This window comes from Carassius auratus, chromosome 26 (genome assembly GCF_003368295.1).
Source record: "Carassius auratus strain Wakin chromosome 26, ASM336829v1, whole genome shotgun sequence".
Classification (NCBI taxonomy): Eukaryota; Metazoa; Chordata; class Actinopteri; order Cypriniformes; family Cyprinidae; genus Carassius; species Carassius auratus.
In genome coordinates, this window is record NC_039268.1 from 972677 (window position 1) to 988300 (window position 15624).

Here is a 15624-nt window from a genome sequence, read left to right on the forward strand (position 1 = left end):
AATATATAAAAATGAGTTTTGTATTCTGTATTTATAATATATCAATTTAAATGAAATCATCAATAAAATATATTTAAAAAAATTTTGTTTTATGCAAAAAGAAGTAATTTTAAAAATTCCTTTTTATATATTATAAACATTACATTTGAGGAACTTAATACTTAATTTATAATATTATTATTAAGAGGCACAACCAATTTCAACATTGATAATATGTTCTTGAGCAGCAAATCAGGAAATCAGAATGATTTCTGAAGGATCGGTGACACTGAAGACTGGAGGAATGATGCTGAAAATTCAGTTTTGCATCACTGGAATAAATTAAATTTTTAAATATTCACATAGAAAACATTTATTTCAAATTAAAAAAAATACACAATACTGCTGTTTTTACTGTATTTTGAATCAAATGAATGCAGTCTTAAGAATATATATATAAGAATATATATATGCGTGTATGCTTATGTTCATGCTTAGCTAACACAAACTACATATAAACCATTACCAGTGCCCCTGATGTCAGCCTATTGTTAATAAGGTTCATCAGACAAATTGACTGCTCTGTCCCTTTGATCTGATCTTTCATCTCTGAGTCTGGCTTTCTGCATTACTGTTACTGATCTCCACAGACCTGCATTGTGCTGTTTTTTTCTCTATCGCTAATTGGTTTGAACCCATGTGGAGTGTTCATTTATCACTGAAGGGCCCTTCACAAACGTATAGAGCCTCTGATATGAGACTGTGTCCAAATACAATCTTTTTTTGTGTGTTTTTAGGACATCTGCTTTCATTCACAGTCTATTTTGTTGTATGATATGCTCTCTCTTTCTCAAACTCGTTCTGGGTGTGGATGTAAGACCTGAGACGAGTAGCACTTTGTTTGCTTTCCTCAGTTGTTTGATGCTGGATGATGAAACCTATAAAAATACTTTGCAAGAGTGCATTTGTTCGTCTTTGCCTTTGTGCCTCATACCAACTTCTCTCAACCGCTAGTTATTAAAGCAACTGTGTCTCCCAAAGGATGTGCATAGGTAATAATACAATTCAATTTACGGCTTATTATGAGACTGTACGTTGTGCTGATGCTGGGCCTGGCAATGCTTACAGTAAAACTAGACTGGACACACTTGACTGAGTTTGTTTCTCATCTTTTGATCGAAAGACTTTTGCTTCAATGCTTACAATTATTTTTGTATATGCAAGTGTGGTTAATGTGAAATACTTTTGGGAAGTTGTCAAGCTGTGGAGAGTGAAATGCTGAACTTAATATGAACAGTATTTTAGAATTTGAAACTTTTGTTGTAATTCCAATGCTTTTGGTTTTTATGGCATCTTATTAATTGAAATACTACACTGAAAAAACTTTAAAAATATATATATTTATAAATCGCTATTACATTTTTATAATTATAAAATAAACAGTAAGTAGACTAACACATTAAATAAATTTTGACAAATAGAAAAACTGAAAAAGTATTTTCTTAAATGTAAAAAAAAAAAAAAAGTGAAAAGATATTTTTTCACTACTTTCTCTACCGCAATAATCTTTGCTTTGAAATAACTTTTAAATACATTTTTGTCACCGTTCATGTAATTTGTACTGTTAATTATAAAACTATTTCTCACACCATTCAAAAAGTGATTTAAAAACACTTGTGACACTTGAAAAGAATTGGTGACCAGTTATAGGACCAAAGACTGACTGAAATACTAATTAAATATTGATAGATTTCTACATTTATTTAAAAAATGTAAAGAACATTTTAGAAGTGCTATTTAATAGTTTTGATGGCTGTATTATTTCAAAATGTACAGTGTTTGGACTTCTGACTGGTAATGGATGTAGTGGACTGGCTGTTGTGTAGAATTATAAAGCTAGGTAGAAACAATCAATGCATTGTTGAGATCTGAATATGGGTTGAAATATCTTGCCAGGGAAGGTTTGAAGCTACATTTCAAATGATCTAGCATTTAATCATTGGTTCAACCTTGATTTCATGAAGCTATAAGAATAAATTTGGTGCGCTAATATATAACGAATAACAAAAATAATTACTTTATTCAACAATTTCTTACACAGAAGAGAAGAAATTGTTATTTTAGTACTCTCGTAGCTTCATAAAATTATGGTTGAACCACTTTTGTCATAAGGAAGGTTGTTTCTTGGCCTTGAACTTGTCCGTTGCATTGCTGTCTATGCATGATTAGAGAGCTCTCGGATTTCATCAAAAATATCTTAATTGTGTTCCGAAGATGAACCAAGGTCTTATGGGTTTGGAATGACTTGAGGGTGAGTAATTAATGACAGAATTGTTATTTCTTGGGTGAAATATCCCTTTAATGCATATATTTACTTGATTTTTTTTTAATGATTTTTTTTTTCACTTTAAGAAGTAAACCAGCACAAATCTAAATATAGTCTGATTGGCTGTGATTTGTGTAGCACATTGTGGAGCTTCAGGACTTTGTAGTTTTTGGAGAGCTCCATCTAGGAAGCATCTGTCTCGTACATTAATGGTATGATTCATGTTCCAGCAGAAAACTCTAGATAGGTTTGCACTGAGATTTATACCTGGTCTTTGATCAATATTTAGGTATCTAAAATGGCATACATCCATGGAAAATGGTGCTCAGGCTGCTTATGCATTATGGATTTAGTTTGCAATTATTAGAGCTATTTTGAGGATTAACCTAACTGCGTTCGAGTTACTGAAAGCTTGATCTGTATCCACACACCCATGATGTGATGTGAGTTACCAACTCCTTCTGAGAATGAACATTAATTCAAAACTTCTTGGAAATCCAGCATATGACGCCTTTTATTTACAGTTTTTCCATTTGTCATGTAATGAACAATGCACCCTATCCCAACCCAAGGGTTAGGCTAATTTTCTGAATATTAATCAAACAAAAGCCAGTTTTCTTTTGGTTGGACCAGAACTTGGACCCGTTCCCTCTCCTATCCCATTATCCCCGAGTTAAATTACAGAGTCAGGAAAACAAAGACCTCGTGGACGTTTGCATACTCCTCCACTGCGTCTCGCCTTGTTTGCACAAAGGCCATGTTTTGTTTGCTTTAGTTGGGACAATAGTCACAAAAGCATTTCTTCAAAAGTATCGAACGGGGGGAGGTGCCCGTCCTGCATGTGAGGCGACTTTCAAGAGCTGGTTGAAGTGCATGGGTTGGGAAAAGTCATTTGTTCTCCGGGGATTATTGTGTGTGTGTGTGTGTGTGTGTGTGTGTGTGTGTGATCTCAGACTGAGGGTTTTGACTGGCTGATGCTAAATTGAAAAGCAGTTGTGTTGAGGTTAACTAGCTAATTCCCTTACAATGTGTGGAGGCCACATTTATATGAGAGGTTTGTGCGTAATACGGTATTGTCCTACCTACAAGCAAAACAGTGCGACAAAGGCTTTACGTGATAAAAGAGTGAAGATGTCGGGTTGTTACAATTGATCCCTCTGCTTTATTGAGACGTATTCAGTCTCGAATCTGTCAGAACAGGTTTTGATTTCTTGCAGCCTTTGAGAAAAATGTTTACTTTAAAGTATCTCTGCAAACTGCTCAAATAATGACCACAGAGACCTTTTTTTGTGCCTTGTTTGGCAATGTTTCATGTAAAGAAAGTGATTTCTGGAAACAGTGAATCTTCAATACTTTTTTTTTTTTTTTTTTTTTTTGAGGACGTGTGCTGTTATTTTTTTTTCTTAAACCTTGATTAAATGGATAGGCCTATCTTTTAACTCTGAGATCTCTCCTTTATTATGAGTTTATATTTAGTGACCAGAACATCATAGAGACTCAGGCCAGTGTTCAATGATTCAGATCACTGTAGTAAAAACACGTATATGTTAAAAACCACCATTAGAAACCATATCATATTCCACCTTATAGGTTGAATGTGTAAGTTCTGCAGAGCTAATGGCACCAAAGGTAATTAATGAAAGTAGTTGTTTCCAAACATACAGAAGAAGTTTATGACGTGTGCAGAGCGGAAAGCCACATCTTCCGCTATGTTAATTTGCTTTCAGTCTGTCTCTTTCCCACCCTCCCCCTGCTCCGCGTCCTCTTTTCTTCTCATCTCAATCCCTAACTCTGGGCCGTAAAGCTCAGGCTTTGTTGCTGTGAGTGTGAAACTAGGTCAGTACCCGGCATCTGAAGTAGCTCCATTCACCACAGCCCAGCGCCTCTGATGCTGCAGGTGCGCTCGCAAACACACGTGTATCACCGCTTCTCTAAACATTAACCTGAGCCTCCTGCCCTGCAGCGAGGGAGAGAGAGGGAGCAGGTTGTTCCACCCCGCAGGTCTCATTCTCCCGTCGCCACAAGTTCCTCCCAAATCTAGAGTGGCAGCCATTTACGTGCCGTATACCTGTCTGATTGTGCTGGCAAAACACCGTCTGCACATGCCATGCAAATCCCACCTCTTCTAATGCAGGCTTAGAAATGACTGCTACCCTTTTTGTATGGAGAATATTTTTTTCCTTTTTTATATTATGAGGGGAAAAAAGATATTCGAGTGCATAACTGCTACGACTTTAGAGGTTTATTTTTTGTTGCAATGAATGCGCTAAGGCAGTGGTCAAATCTGGCTCGGGAGATCCACTTTCCCTGCAGAGTTTAGATCTAACCCTAATCAAACACATTTCAGGATCATTAGAAAATCACAGGTAGGTTTGTTTGATTAGGGTTGGAGTTAAACTCTCCAGAGCCAGATTTGAGGATCACTGTGCTAAGGTATTATGAACTAGCACAACAATTGAGGAGCTGAAATTGCTTTATTATTATAATTTTTTTTTTTTTGGTAATATTTTTTGCATGGTGGTTTCCAATTATTTCTGTAGAACATCAAAAGATGTGTTTATGCATTAGTGTGTGTATGTATGTGTATGTGTATATATATACACACACACACACACACACACACACACACGCACACACACAGATATATATATATTTAAAAAAAATACTTGATTAATTTCTTTTAATAAAAATACAATAAAGCAAGATAATTTGAAACTAATTATTTACTCTTGTCATTTTATTACAATAAACTTTTTTTTTTTTTTTTTTATAAAAATGACTTCAGTTGTATTATATTTTTATTTAAAATAAAAATAAATGTTTTTCAGTTATTTTATATTAACTCTTATTTGTTTTAATTTAATTTTATCTTACCAGTTTGGAAACTTTCTGCAGTTCTGTTATTATAAGCAAACATTCCGATCTGATCGCTGCATAATTTGAGGTATCACTCCTGCCCGTAGCACAGACTGTGCAGGTAACGCACTAATACTCAGGGTTAAGGGTTTGTTCAGACCTTAGTGATTTGATCAGTAGCCTCAGAAAGTGCTCCAACTATACATTCAGCAAGAAAATTGCAGTCCTTTCATTTGTACTTTGCTTTTGAGCTGCTGCTTTTCTGTTGTTTGTCAAAGTATCCCTAGCATGTTGTGTAGCTGTGATTGGCCAGTTTGATTATGTTGGAGAATCGGCCTTCCATAAATAACCAAGTGAGAGCGAGAGCTGGCTCCGTATGAAAGGAAGGAATAAACAAGTGTTCATTCATATGCTTTCTGCACTTCCAACATGTTTGGGAGGATCACGAATGCGTGTGTTTGGCGCATAGACGTCACGCTGGCTTTTAAAGTTTAATGTATGTGGCTGTGTTTGTCAGAATGCATGCTAATGGCACGTGTGTGTGTTTGGTGAGTGGACGCCGTGCTGCCTGCTGACCGCTCCACTCCAGTGGAATGCTTGACCTTTCGGTGGCGCTTTGAAGTGACCAGGTCCTGCTGTGAGAATGAGCCCTGCGTAAGCAGCAAGGTGAACGTGCAGCATGTTGAGAAGCCCTGCCAAACCTTTATATAACCTCCACACAATGTTACCTGACAACCAATCAGTAGTGTCTATATAATTCACAACACAGACTCAACCCTTTACACTCTTCATTTAATCCTGTGTTGTCTTTTAGGAAGCATCCTTGTCGCCTTATTGTCTTGATAAATATTGTATTTTATTCTCAACGAGCTTTAAATCCCTCATCTGTGCGTCGCCTCGGGTTGGCGAACTTCCAGTGCCTTATGTATCACATTTGTGTTTGTTTTATGGTTCACATCTGTCAGAATGCAGTGCTGCATATGCCGGTGATGTGGTTTTCTGGGGCGTTAATGGGAGAGATGTTTGATGTTCTGCTGCTCTGCTTGCCTTTTGCAGATGACAGCTGGTGCACTGCTGTCAAATTTCTTAATGCCATGCTTTGAACTTAAGCTAACATGTGAATTGAAGAGCTGAAATGGCATAATAAATAATTATAATAATTATTATTATTTTGAAAAATGATCTTGTTTTTAACACAACACAATACTTTTAATCATAACATCAATAATTATTTTGTAGAACTTCTAATTTTAGTTATTTTAATTTAATTTAATTGATTTATATTTAAATATAAATTGTATTTTTTTCATACATTAAACAAAAGGAATTTTTCTTAATATTTTGTATTTATAAATTTATATTGATAATAATTAAGAATAATTATTTACACACATATTTTTTGATGATAATAAGAATAATATTGTTTGTATTATTATTTTATAATATATTTATTATTATAATTATTATTATTATGTTTTAATAATTTTTTTATTGAAAATTCTGTTCATATCATGGTACAAATTATTTCTGTATACATTTATCTATTAATACCTATTTTCTTTATTTCATATAAAAATACAAAAGGAGATCAAATGTTTATCTATTATGTATTCATATTGCTCCATTTTTTTATTTTATTTTTTTTGTACTACAATCCCCATAATTTAACTTGAACTATTCTTAACTATTAAGTTATTTTAATTTAGTTCCTGAGAATTATTAAAATAAGGTCTCTCTTCCACTCATTCTATTGCGCTCTCTCTTTCTTTTAAAGCCTTGAGGGCAGGCCTTCCTTCATTCATTCATTCTCCTCTCCTCTACCTCTCGCTCTCTCCATCCATCCTTCACTTCCTCCTCTTGTTTGTATCGTTACCTTGGGCATGTGGCATGTGCCATGAGAGCGCTTCATTAATTGGGTTTGGTTACATCAAGTCCCAGAGCCAACAGGTCGTCCTGCCAATATCACATTCCATTTATAACCCACCGCTCTAGACTGGGGGCCTCTCTTTATTTAGGCGGCTCAGTACTGGGGTTGCTCACTTACTGGGGCTTTAAAGGGCCAATATCAAATTGAGTGGGCACCGTGTGTGTGTGTGTGTGTGTGTGTGTGTGTGTGTGTGTTCATCTTTGTTGTTTAAAGGTCATGCATTCCTACCAATGGGATGAGAGCATGAATGTGAGTATGAACACCTGGCTGTGTGTGTGTGTGTGTGTGTGTGTGTGTGTGTGTGTCTGTGGGTGAGAACTGTTTTGGCTGATTGTGCAGGGTGTGTTTCTATTCAGAACTGGACTGTCTTTTGTGAAATGTTTCAATAGTCTGAAACCTAAAGCAAATCACAACATTTTTTTATTTGTTTATTCTAATTTCTTATATAGTGCATTAAAGGAACTTTAGGGTTAAATATAAGATACATTACCAGTTCAAAGTTTTTGAACAGTAAGATTTTTTTATTTTTTTTAAGAAGTTTCTTCTGCTCACCAAGCTTGCATTTATTTGATCCAAAGTACAGCAAAAACAGTGAAAAAAATTGTTTATAATATTAAAATAATTAATTTAAATGGGTTTTTAAAAATGTTTATTTCAATAAAAAAATATGTATTTATATTTAAACTTGCAGGGTTAAATATTTGTCTCTATTAACAGCAGAATATAATCGCTAAATTATTTTTATAATATTGAAAATTCAATGATTTTAAACTTCAGCTATTTTATTATTTTTTAATTAACACTTTTTATGTACTTATTTTTTACTTTGACTCTGTTAACTCTGATATTGGTTGTATTTTTGCTTATGAAAGTTAGTTGCATTTCTTGTACAGTGCTTCAAAATAATTTTGAAAGTTAAATAGTTTGCATTTATGCCAATGTCAGTTTACTGCAGAAAATAATTTGAACTCATTCCTCTTCGTATTACTAAAACAAAGACTTACATTAAGTGTAATGTGGACATAGACAAGATGAGACTAAGAGATTTGACTGAATCACTCACTGACTTGGCTGTGCCTGTGAGTTATATGCAATATTTCAACTATTGCTATGTAAAAACAAAGGCTTATTTGACATTTTCTGTGGTAATTATCATTATGCCAAAAATGCTTGCTGTGGAGTATTGAACTGAGAACAACTGAGACTTGTTTGAACCTACCTACCCATGCATTTACTCTTTAATTTGCTTTTATTCGTGTGCGGGCATCTCTCTCTCTTTCTCTCTCTAGTAGGTAAACAATATGAATAGATTTCACCTAGATTTGTAGCTGTATGGCAATTTGTCGTTAGCACTTAAGTTGCCAACTCCTCGAATGTTTGCAAAACACCTCTCGCTCTTTCACACAGCCGCTTCATTGCAGCCGCGGGCATGAGGAGTCCTCATTGCATATAAATTACAGTAGAGGAAAGCGATTATTATAAACCACCCCCTCCCCCCAATACCACGGAAATGAGATAATTGAGTGGAGGACAAAGGGCTGGTGGTGCGCCGAAAACGCTTGCTGTTAACATTTGCAATGTTTTGGCAACATAAGCTAATTGTAAATATGCAACTCTACCTATAAAACTGCAAAACTGTGTCTACACATAAAATTTTAATCTTGAATAAACACTAGTGAATAAACACAACAACTTTTAATAACGGCTTATTTTAGAATAGTTCCTTGCACAATACTATTACAACCACAAAACAATTTGGCCGTAGTGCATGATTTGTAAACTAATAAATATCTTAATAAAAACGAATAGATGTTTGCATCAAATACTCTGTTTCCTATGTATGGCTTTTCTGACGTATTAAACTTGCTCGGTAGCGCACCTGTTACAGCATTGCATTTGCAACGCAAGACGTTATCGTATGAATCTTGTGAAACATAAGTCATAATAAAAGAACTCAAACAATCATAGAAGCAAGCTAAAATATCATGGTTTCTTTAATCAAATGCATTCTCACATGTTCTTTTATCACTATTAGTTAGGTTTAGTGTAGGTGGTATGTCATTTTCTAACAAGTTAGAGCATTAAGATTTTAAGTTTAAAAAAATCATATATATGTGCCACATTGCCTATAAGTGCAAGAAGCAACGTAATATAATTTTGCAAAAGTGTCATCACAGGCAACATTTTCCAGTGAGCCTGGGTTGGTTTTGGGAAGAAGAGAAAAGGGTGCTTTGCTAACAGAGCTGGTTTTGGGTTAGGAAAGTCATGTTTGTATGGTAAAACTCATTCTGGGAAAATTCAGGGTTACCATCTGGGCATTAGTCTTCAGTGTTTCGTGCTGACTGGTTTGAAGTAGAGCTGCTTTCTTGGAGAGGTTTGAACTGAACAGTGTCCATTTTGTCTCCAAACTCCCAAATTCCCGAACTCTGGCTTTAGCCTCCTTCCTCTGGATTTTCTGCAGGCCCTCAGCCAGTTTGAGTTCTGCACAATGAAATTTCTTTTAAAACCACATCTGAGGGGCTCTAGAGGCAGACTTGGCCAGACCTGCTTATAAAATCCTAAATGGACATGCTTCTTTTCAATCGGCACCGCCTCTCTGCAAATATGAATAGAAAGACCTAAGCCTATTATTTTTCTCCGAAATAAAAGAGAGAGCGGGGGGAGGTAGGTCCGTGCTATATCCTGCCGACCCGGCCTGTGAAAACTCAGAGATCCTTAGGGATAAGTTCGCCATGGCACCATCCGACCCGGGTTCCTGTGGTCAGCCGGGGTGTCCGGCCACTTCCTGGTCGGGTTGAGTGAAAGTGTTTTTAGTTTAATACGCCATTGAGCCGTGTTGGGAACAGGGTGGCACAGCCTGTGATCTCAAACCACCAGGAAGGATTTGAATGGCCTTGAGTGGTGGTGAATCACCCTGCGTGACTTTTATTTAAAACCACAGAAAGCTAAAAGCACCAAACCCTCTCTACATTTATTAAAGGCAACCACATTTTTGGAACGTTGAATGTATTTAAATTTAACATTTTTTTTGCTTTGTTCCGGAAAAGCGAATGTTTTTTTTTTTTTTCGAGGTTGTGCCTCAGGGGGCCCCTGCAAATTGTCACAGCAGTCTCGAGGTTCCCTGCTGGAATTTTAGCTTCATGCAATGCACCAAGATGGCAGTTTATTAAGAAGCTGAGAGAAATGGGCTCTGACAGCTGCGACTGAGAGGACCTAAAAGAGGCCCCGATCGAATAAGGTGGAACGCAAAGTGCCAGCTCCCACTTTTCATGGCTGCCGTAAGTCGACCCTGTATTGACGTACCAGAGAGTCGTGGTGTCTTTTGTACGTTGCTTGCGTGGACTCCTTAACTCGAACTGTTTTAAGTTCTTCCTCCATTCCTCTGTATCTCTTTTTCTCCTTTACTTGGAGACAGAGACCAGAGGCTTAAATTAAAAATATGCCTGCCTCTTATCTCTCTGCCAGAGGAAAAGCCAATAAGAGCTGAGAGGCGTAAAATGAAGAGGGGGTAAGGATGCTATCAAGCAGGCTTCCAGTGAGGGCCTTTCTCAGTAGCTTCTGCCCCCGAGTCACACATTAGTAATGAGGCCGAGTCAGGGATAAGGTTTCCTTTAGGTAGGATAAGACCCTTTTTAAAACTACTTCTCCAGATTAGCCATCACCTCTGACCAAGAGTTGAACCATATTTAAACCACATACTGCTGGACTGAACAATTACAAGATTAATATAGTAAAACAACAACAATGGATTTGTTTTGTTTGTGTGGTTATATTTATTTGAAAAAAATCCAGCGAGATATTTTTCATGGATTACAGGTATTTTCATTCCCATCGGCATTGGTCAACATTTCTGTGGCACAGAATCTGACCCATCATGATTCTGGTCAGTATGACTCATGAATATTAATTAGGCATGTAATGTTCGCCCAGTACCAACTGCGAGTTTGTCCGATTGCCTGCAGATGTGACCGCTTGAGGCTTGTTCTTGGTCTCAAAACGGATATTCCAGCTGGATACAATTTGTTTCCTTTGCACTGAAGTGAAGCAACGTTTTTAAAACCTGTATGTTTAAGTTATTATTACCCAAAAAAGCAGGGTGGAATAACCTTTGCAAAGTGGTTAATTATAATAGCTGCTACACCCGTTCGTGATTTAGCCAAATATGACTTGCTCTTGTTGGTCTTGGGACAACATTCCCAGCATATTTTAGGGATTCGCTTAGGGCTTGGGGTTTGAATAACATTATCAACTGAACATTTGCTTTGGGTTTATAGGGTTTGGGGTAGGGATAGGGTTAGGAGGACTATGTTTGTTTTTCCAGAACCAACAAAGGATCCAGGAGCATGTCCTACATTTTGAAAGCATTTCGCAATACAGAAATATACTATTGTATATCATCAGCTCACTCTCGAGAATCCCAAAAATGCCTTGGAAGGCGTAGGCGTTTCTGACGTGTTTGGAACTCCGAGTGTTGTTGAAAGTTATCAAAGCTGAGATCTTTCCAGAGAATGCCATTCATATCATCGTCCTCCCTCTCGGCTTCTGTCCCGTGTCTGGGAGACTCCAAAATAACGCCCCCTCCAAAGCACACTCGCACACACTCCCCCCGCCCCGTGGTTTTACAGCAGTACTGCACGTCTGCCGAGGAAATGGCACCCTACACCTGTCTCTCTGGCCAATTAGCTGGTCGGAAACAGCAACCTTTGCTCCCAGATTAGGACAAACCATTCACTCATGCCTGTGGGAGTTTTGCCTGCGGCACGGGTGGGCCGCTTTTTAGCCATCTCGCTTCTCTCATGAGTTGTGCTGTTGAACATTCAAATACAGCTGAACCTTAGGAACAACATGCAATCAATAACTGATTTTGTGCACTTTTCTCTCTAAGCGATTTCATGTTTTTTTTTTTGATTGATTTCATAGGACATTTTTCATCTTTTTTTAATGCATATGGTTTGATCAAAAGCTGCTTTCAAGTCTTGCTGGGAATTTCCCACTCACAGTGCAAAAAATGAATGTGTGTTCAAGTGACTTTGGTCAGAGTAAATCAGATTTATTAGGTAATTTCTTCCTTTTCTCTCTTGTTTCGGTCTTCTTAACAAATACAGGACACTTTTTTTTAGTTATTGCAACTAAATGAAGGGCAAAGGCTGTGTATTAAATGTGTATTTCATTGTTCTCATGCCACCACATTGTTTAATGGTAAATAAGTTTGTCTCCTTATAAAATGGTTAAATCATATTTTTCTGGCAAACTTTATTGCTGTTTTTCTTGTAATCTACACCAGTGTTATTTTAGTATCAGAGCTATTATTGTAGTTTTTAATTATATTTTTTTGTTTTAATTTCTTCTGTTTTCATTTTCATACGTTTTTGTAATTTTGTTGCTTTTTTGTGGTTTTTATTTTTTTTAAACTCTTTGTAGTTATCTTTTTTTATTTCAGTTTTAGTTTATTTCGGTACATCAAATTGAAAATGAAATATTGCAACTATACATTTTATTTTTGTATTTTATTTCAAGTTATGGAAATAAATGTTAGTTTCAGTTAAGTCAACTATAATAATAATGCATATATTCAAAATTCACATTTGCGGCTGATGACTGATATACCAAATTAGTTTCCACCTTGATTCTTTCATTGATCCAAAGCCCTCACCTTTGACTTTAGGCTAAATGAAAATGCAAAGTTAGGCAATTATCACATTGTGCACATATCTTATAAATTCACTATTTTAGACACAAGACAGAAATAGATCTTCTGTAGGCCAGGTAAAGGAGTAGCTCACCAATTATCTGAAAAATGACTACATGTTCTTGAACACGGTGTACTTGATGTGCTTTTGTGGTGTGCTGAGCATTGCTTTGTGAGTCAGCTCAGATCTGTGTGTGTGTGTGCGTGTGTGTGTGTCGAGTCCGCTGCTGACGTGATTAACCCTGCTTAGTTCCACCGCAGACGGTCGGGGCTCTGTAATGAACTCCCTTATTCACTGGCTAATGATTCCCTTTGATCTTCAGCTCCGAGACCTCTGGTCTGCCTCTGCCCTGTGGCGTTCCCTCCCTCCCTCCCTGTTTTTCATTCTCTCCTCCTCTAACCCACACTTTGTTTCTCCCAACCCCCTTCTTTATTCATTTGGTTCTGCCCTAAAACCCTGCAGTACACAATCCACACATCATCACTTGTGAGGTGCTCAACTTTGGTGGCTCGTTGCCCATTTGTTCTGAGTCTGAATGCCCCGGTCACATTTGAGGTTGTTACAATATCAGTTTTTCCCTCTGTGTTTTGCAGTCAAATAAGGTGCCGGTGGTCCAGCCGTCCCATGCCATTCACCCCCTCACCCCTCTGATCACATACAGCGACGAGCACTTCGCCCCCGGCCCACATTCGGGACACCACCCACAGGACGTCAATGCCAAACAAGGTAAACGCATGCCAACTGCATAAACACACTACTGTTCATTGCAAACTGTTGAAGTCATTTAAAATCACAATGACTTATAGACACTGCCATTGGTCAGAAAACAGATAGTCCTGCCTCCAATTACATCTGTTTACGAATCTCAGGGAAATCAATGTACAAATGAAATGCTTGTAGTTGAATCCGCACATTTAAGTTAGATAAGTACTTTAACATTTAAAATGTAATCATAAGAATAATTCACATTTACTGCATTTTTACATTGATTATTGAATGGGGGATTATGTAGAATTTGTTCTCTGGGATTTGATTGAATTTAAATGTTTAAAAATCTGTAACTTTAATACACCCTCCTGTCTTTCCAAACCTGTATGACTTTCTTCTGTGAAACATAATATAATATATTTTTTAAAATGTCAGTGTTTTGGTTGGTTACCAACATTCTCCAAAATGCATTATTTTGTGTTCCACAGAAGAAATAAATGTTGGTTTAGCTAGACATGACACTGGAATATTTTTTTATTTGTATGTTTATTTTATTTTCCTTGTGTTTTTAAGCACTCTTATTATCACTGATACGAAGAGACATTAACTATATACTTTATAAGCTAACAGCTCTTTTTCACTAGAATCTTATTTTCCTCAAGTCAGTTGAAAGAGGTAGGGTTAACGTCTCAAAGGGGCGGAGAGGGTTTTGGCGGGTGTTGTTGCACGCGAACCGAACTCCATATGCGCTCCTTCCGGCTAACCCTCACCTCTGTGGCGAGCGGCGAGGGAGCGGGCAGACAGGATGTGATGAAGCCGAGGAGGTCTGGAGAGCTATATTTAGCCTGAATGAGGCCGCACGCCACGAGCAGATTGGCCAGTGATCCAAAACTTCCTCTGTTTTCGTACACAAACACAAACATGGAGTCACTTATTCATCAGACATAATAGGCTGAGGGCAGAACTGAAAATAATACACTTGTGAGAGAGGAGCCTTTTCAAGATCTTTTTTCATGTGTTTCATGATTCGGTCGTCTCACTTAGCATGGAAAGTCGGAAAAACCTGAATAGTGTTAGCCAGTAGTTAACGCAGTAATTCAATACCCATCTTAGTCATTTTCTGAACCAAACTGCTCCATTTGAAACAATGGAGAGAAAGATTATGAGTTGGATATGCAGGGGTTTGTTTTTAAACTGCATGTTCTTGCTGTGTGTGTGTGTGTATGTTCCTTGGGCTTTGTTGTTGTACACTGACGCCCCTTTGACAGTTTAATTTCGCCCTAGGGTCTTACTTCACTTTTTCCCTCCTTGATTTAAGTCTTTATACACGAACACAGTCTTGACCTTGGTGCAAATGTGTGTATGTGAGAGCGTGCATGCATGTGTTTGGAGTGAAGTCGAGAAGCTTAGTACTTCAGACCAACTGACATCCCTAAGCAGCATGAATCATATCAGCAGGGCTTATTAGAACAGCGCAAAAGCATTCCTAATTATCCCATGATCCGCTTATGCACCGCACCGGACCGTAGGGCCCGACTGTGATGCCACACTGCTGCTCTCCAGATGTGTCTATCTCACACTGACACACGCCAATGTCGTTTTCTCATTTGCTCCTTCTTGAATCCTGATGCAGGTATGCCCAGGCATCATCCTGGACCAGACATTCCCAATTTCTACTCACTTTCTCCAGGGGGAGTTGGACAGATGACCCCTCCGCTCGGATGGTGAGTGAACACATGGCCAAATGGTTATAATTGACATTAGTTGTTTATATTATTATTAACGTAAAGAACGTTTTTGGTTGGCAAGTGTGAAACTAATGGTTTTGAGTGCTCAGGTTGTATTGGAGGTATTTGTGTAAAGTTGAAACAATAAAATTCTTCATATATTATATTACATTACATTATATCCCATCCAGAAGAATTGGGGAGGTATATTGGATATTTATTTATTTATTTGTGATTTGGCCATACAATCCTGAAGACTTATTTTATTTTAATATCTGTTTAATAATTGTATTTTAATAGAATTAATTTATTTGTTTAATAATTGTATTATATTTATTTTTATTTATTTTCAATTTTAAAATTGATTTATTTGTTTGTTTTTATTTATTTATGTATTTTTTCCTAGCATGA

At 37.1% G+C, this 15624-nt stretch overlaps 1 protein-coding gene across 2 annotated transcripts in view; it reads left to right on the forward strand.

Moving 5' to 3' along the window:
* The window catches only part of LOC113044020 (lymphoid enhancer-binding factor 1-like), a 38559-nt gene that overhangs the window by 9166 nt on the left and 13769 nt on the right, over positions 1-15624 (forward strand). For both annotated transcript variants that reach the window (XM_026203609.1, XM_026203610.1), the window contains exons 4-5: positions 13372-13504; positions 15120-15210. In XM_026203609.1, coding sequence (XP_026059394.1) covers positions 13372-13504; positions 15120-15210 — 224 coding nt within the window. The remainder of the gene's footprint in view (positions 1-13371; positions 13505-15119; positions 15211-15624) is intronic.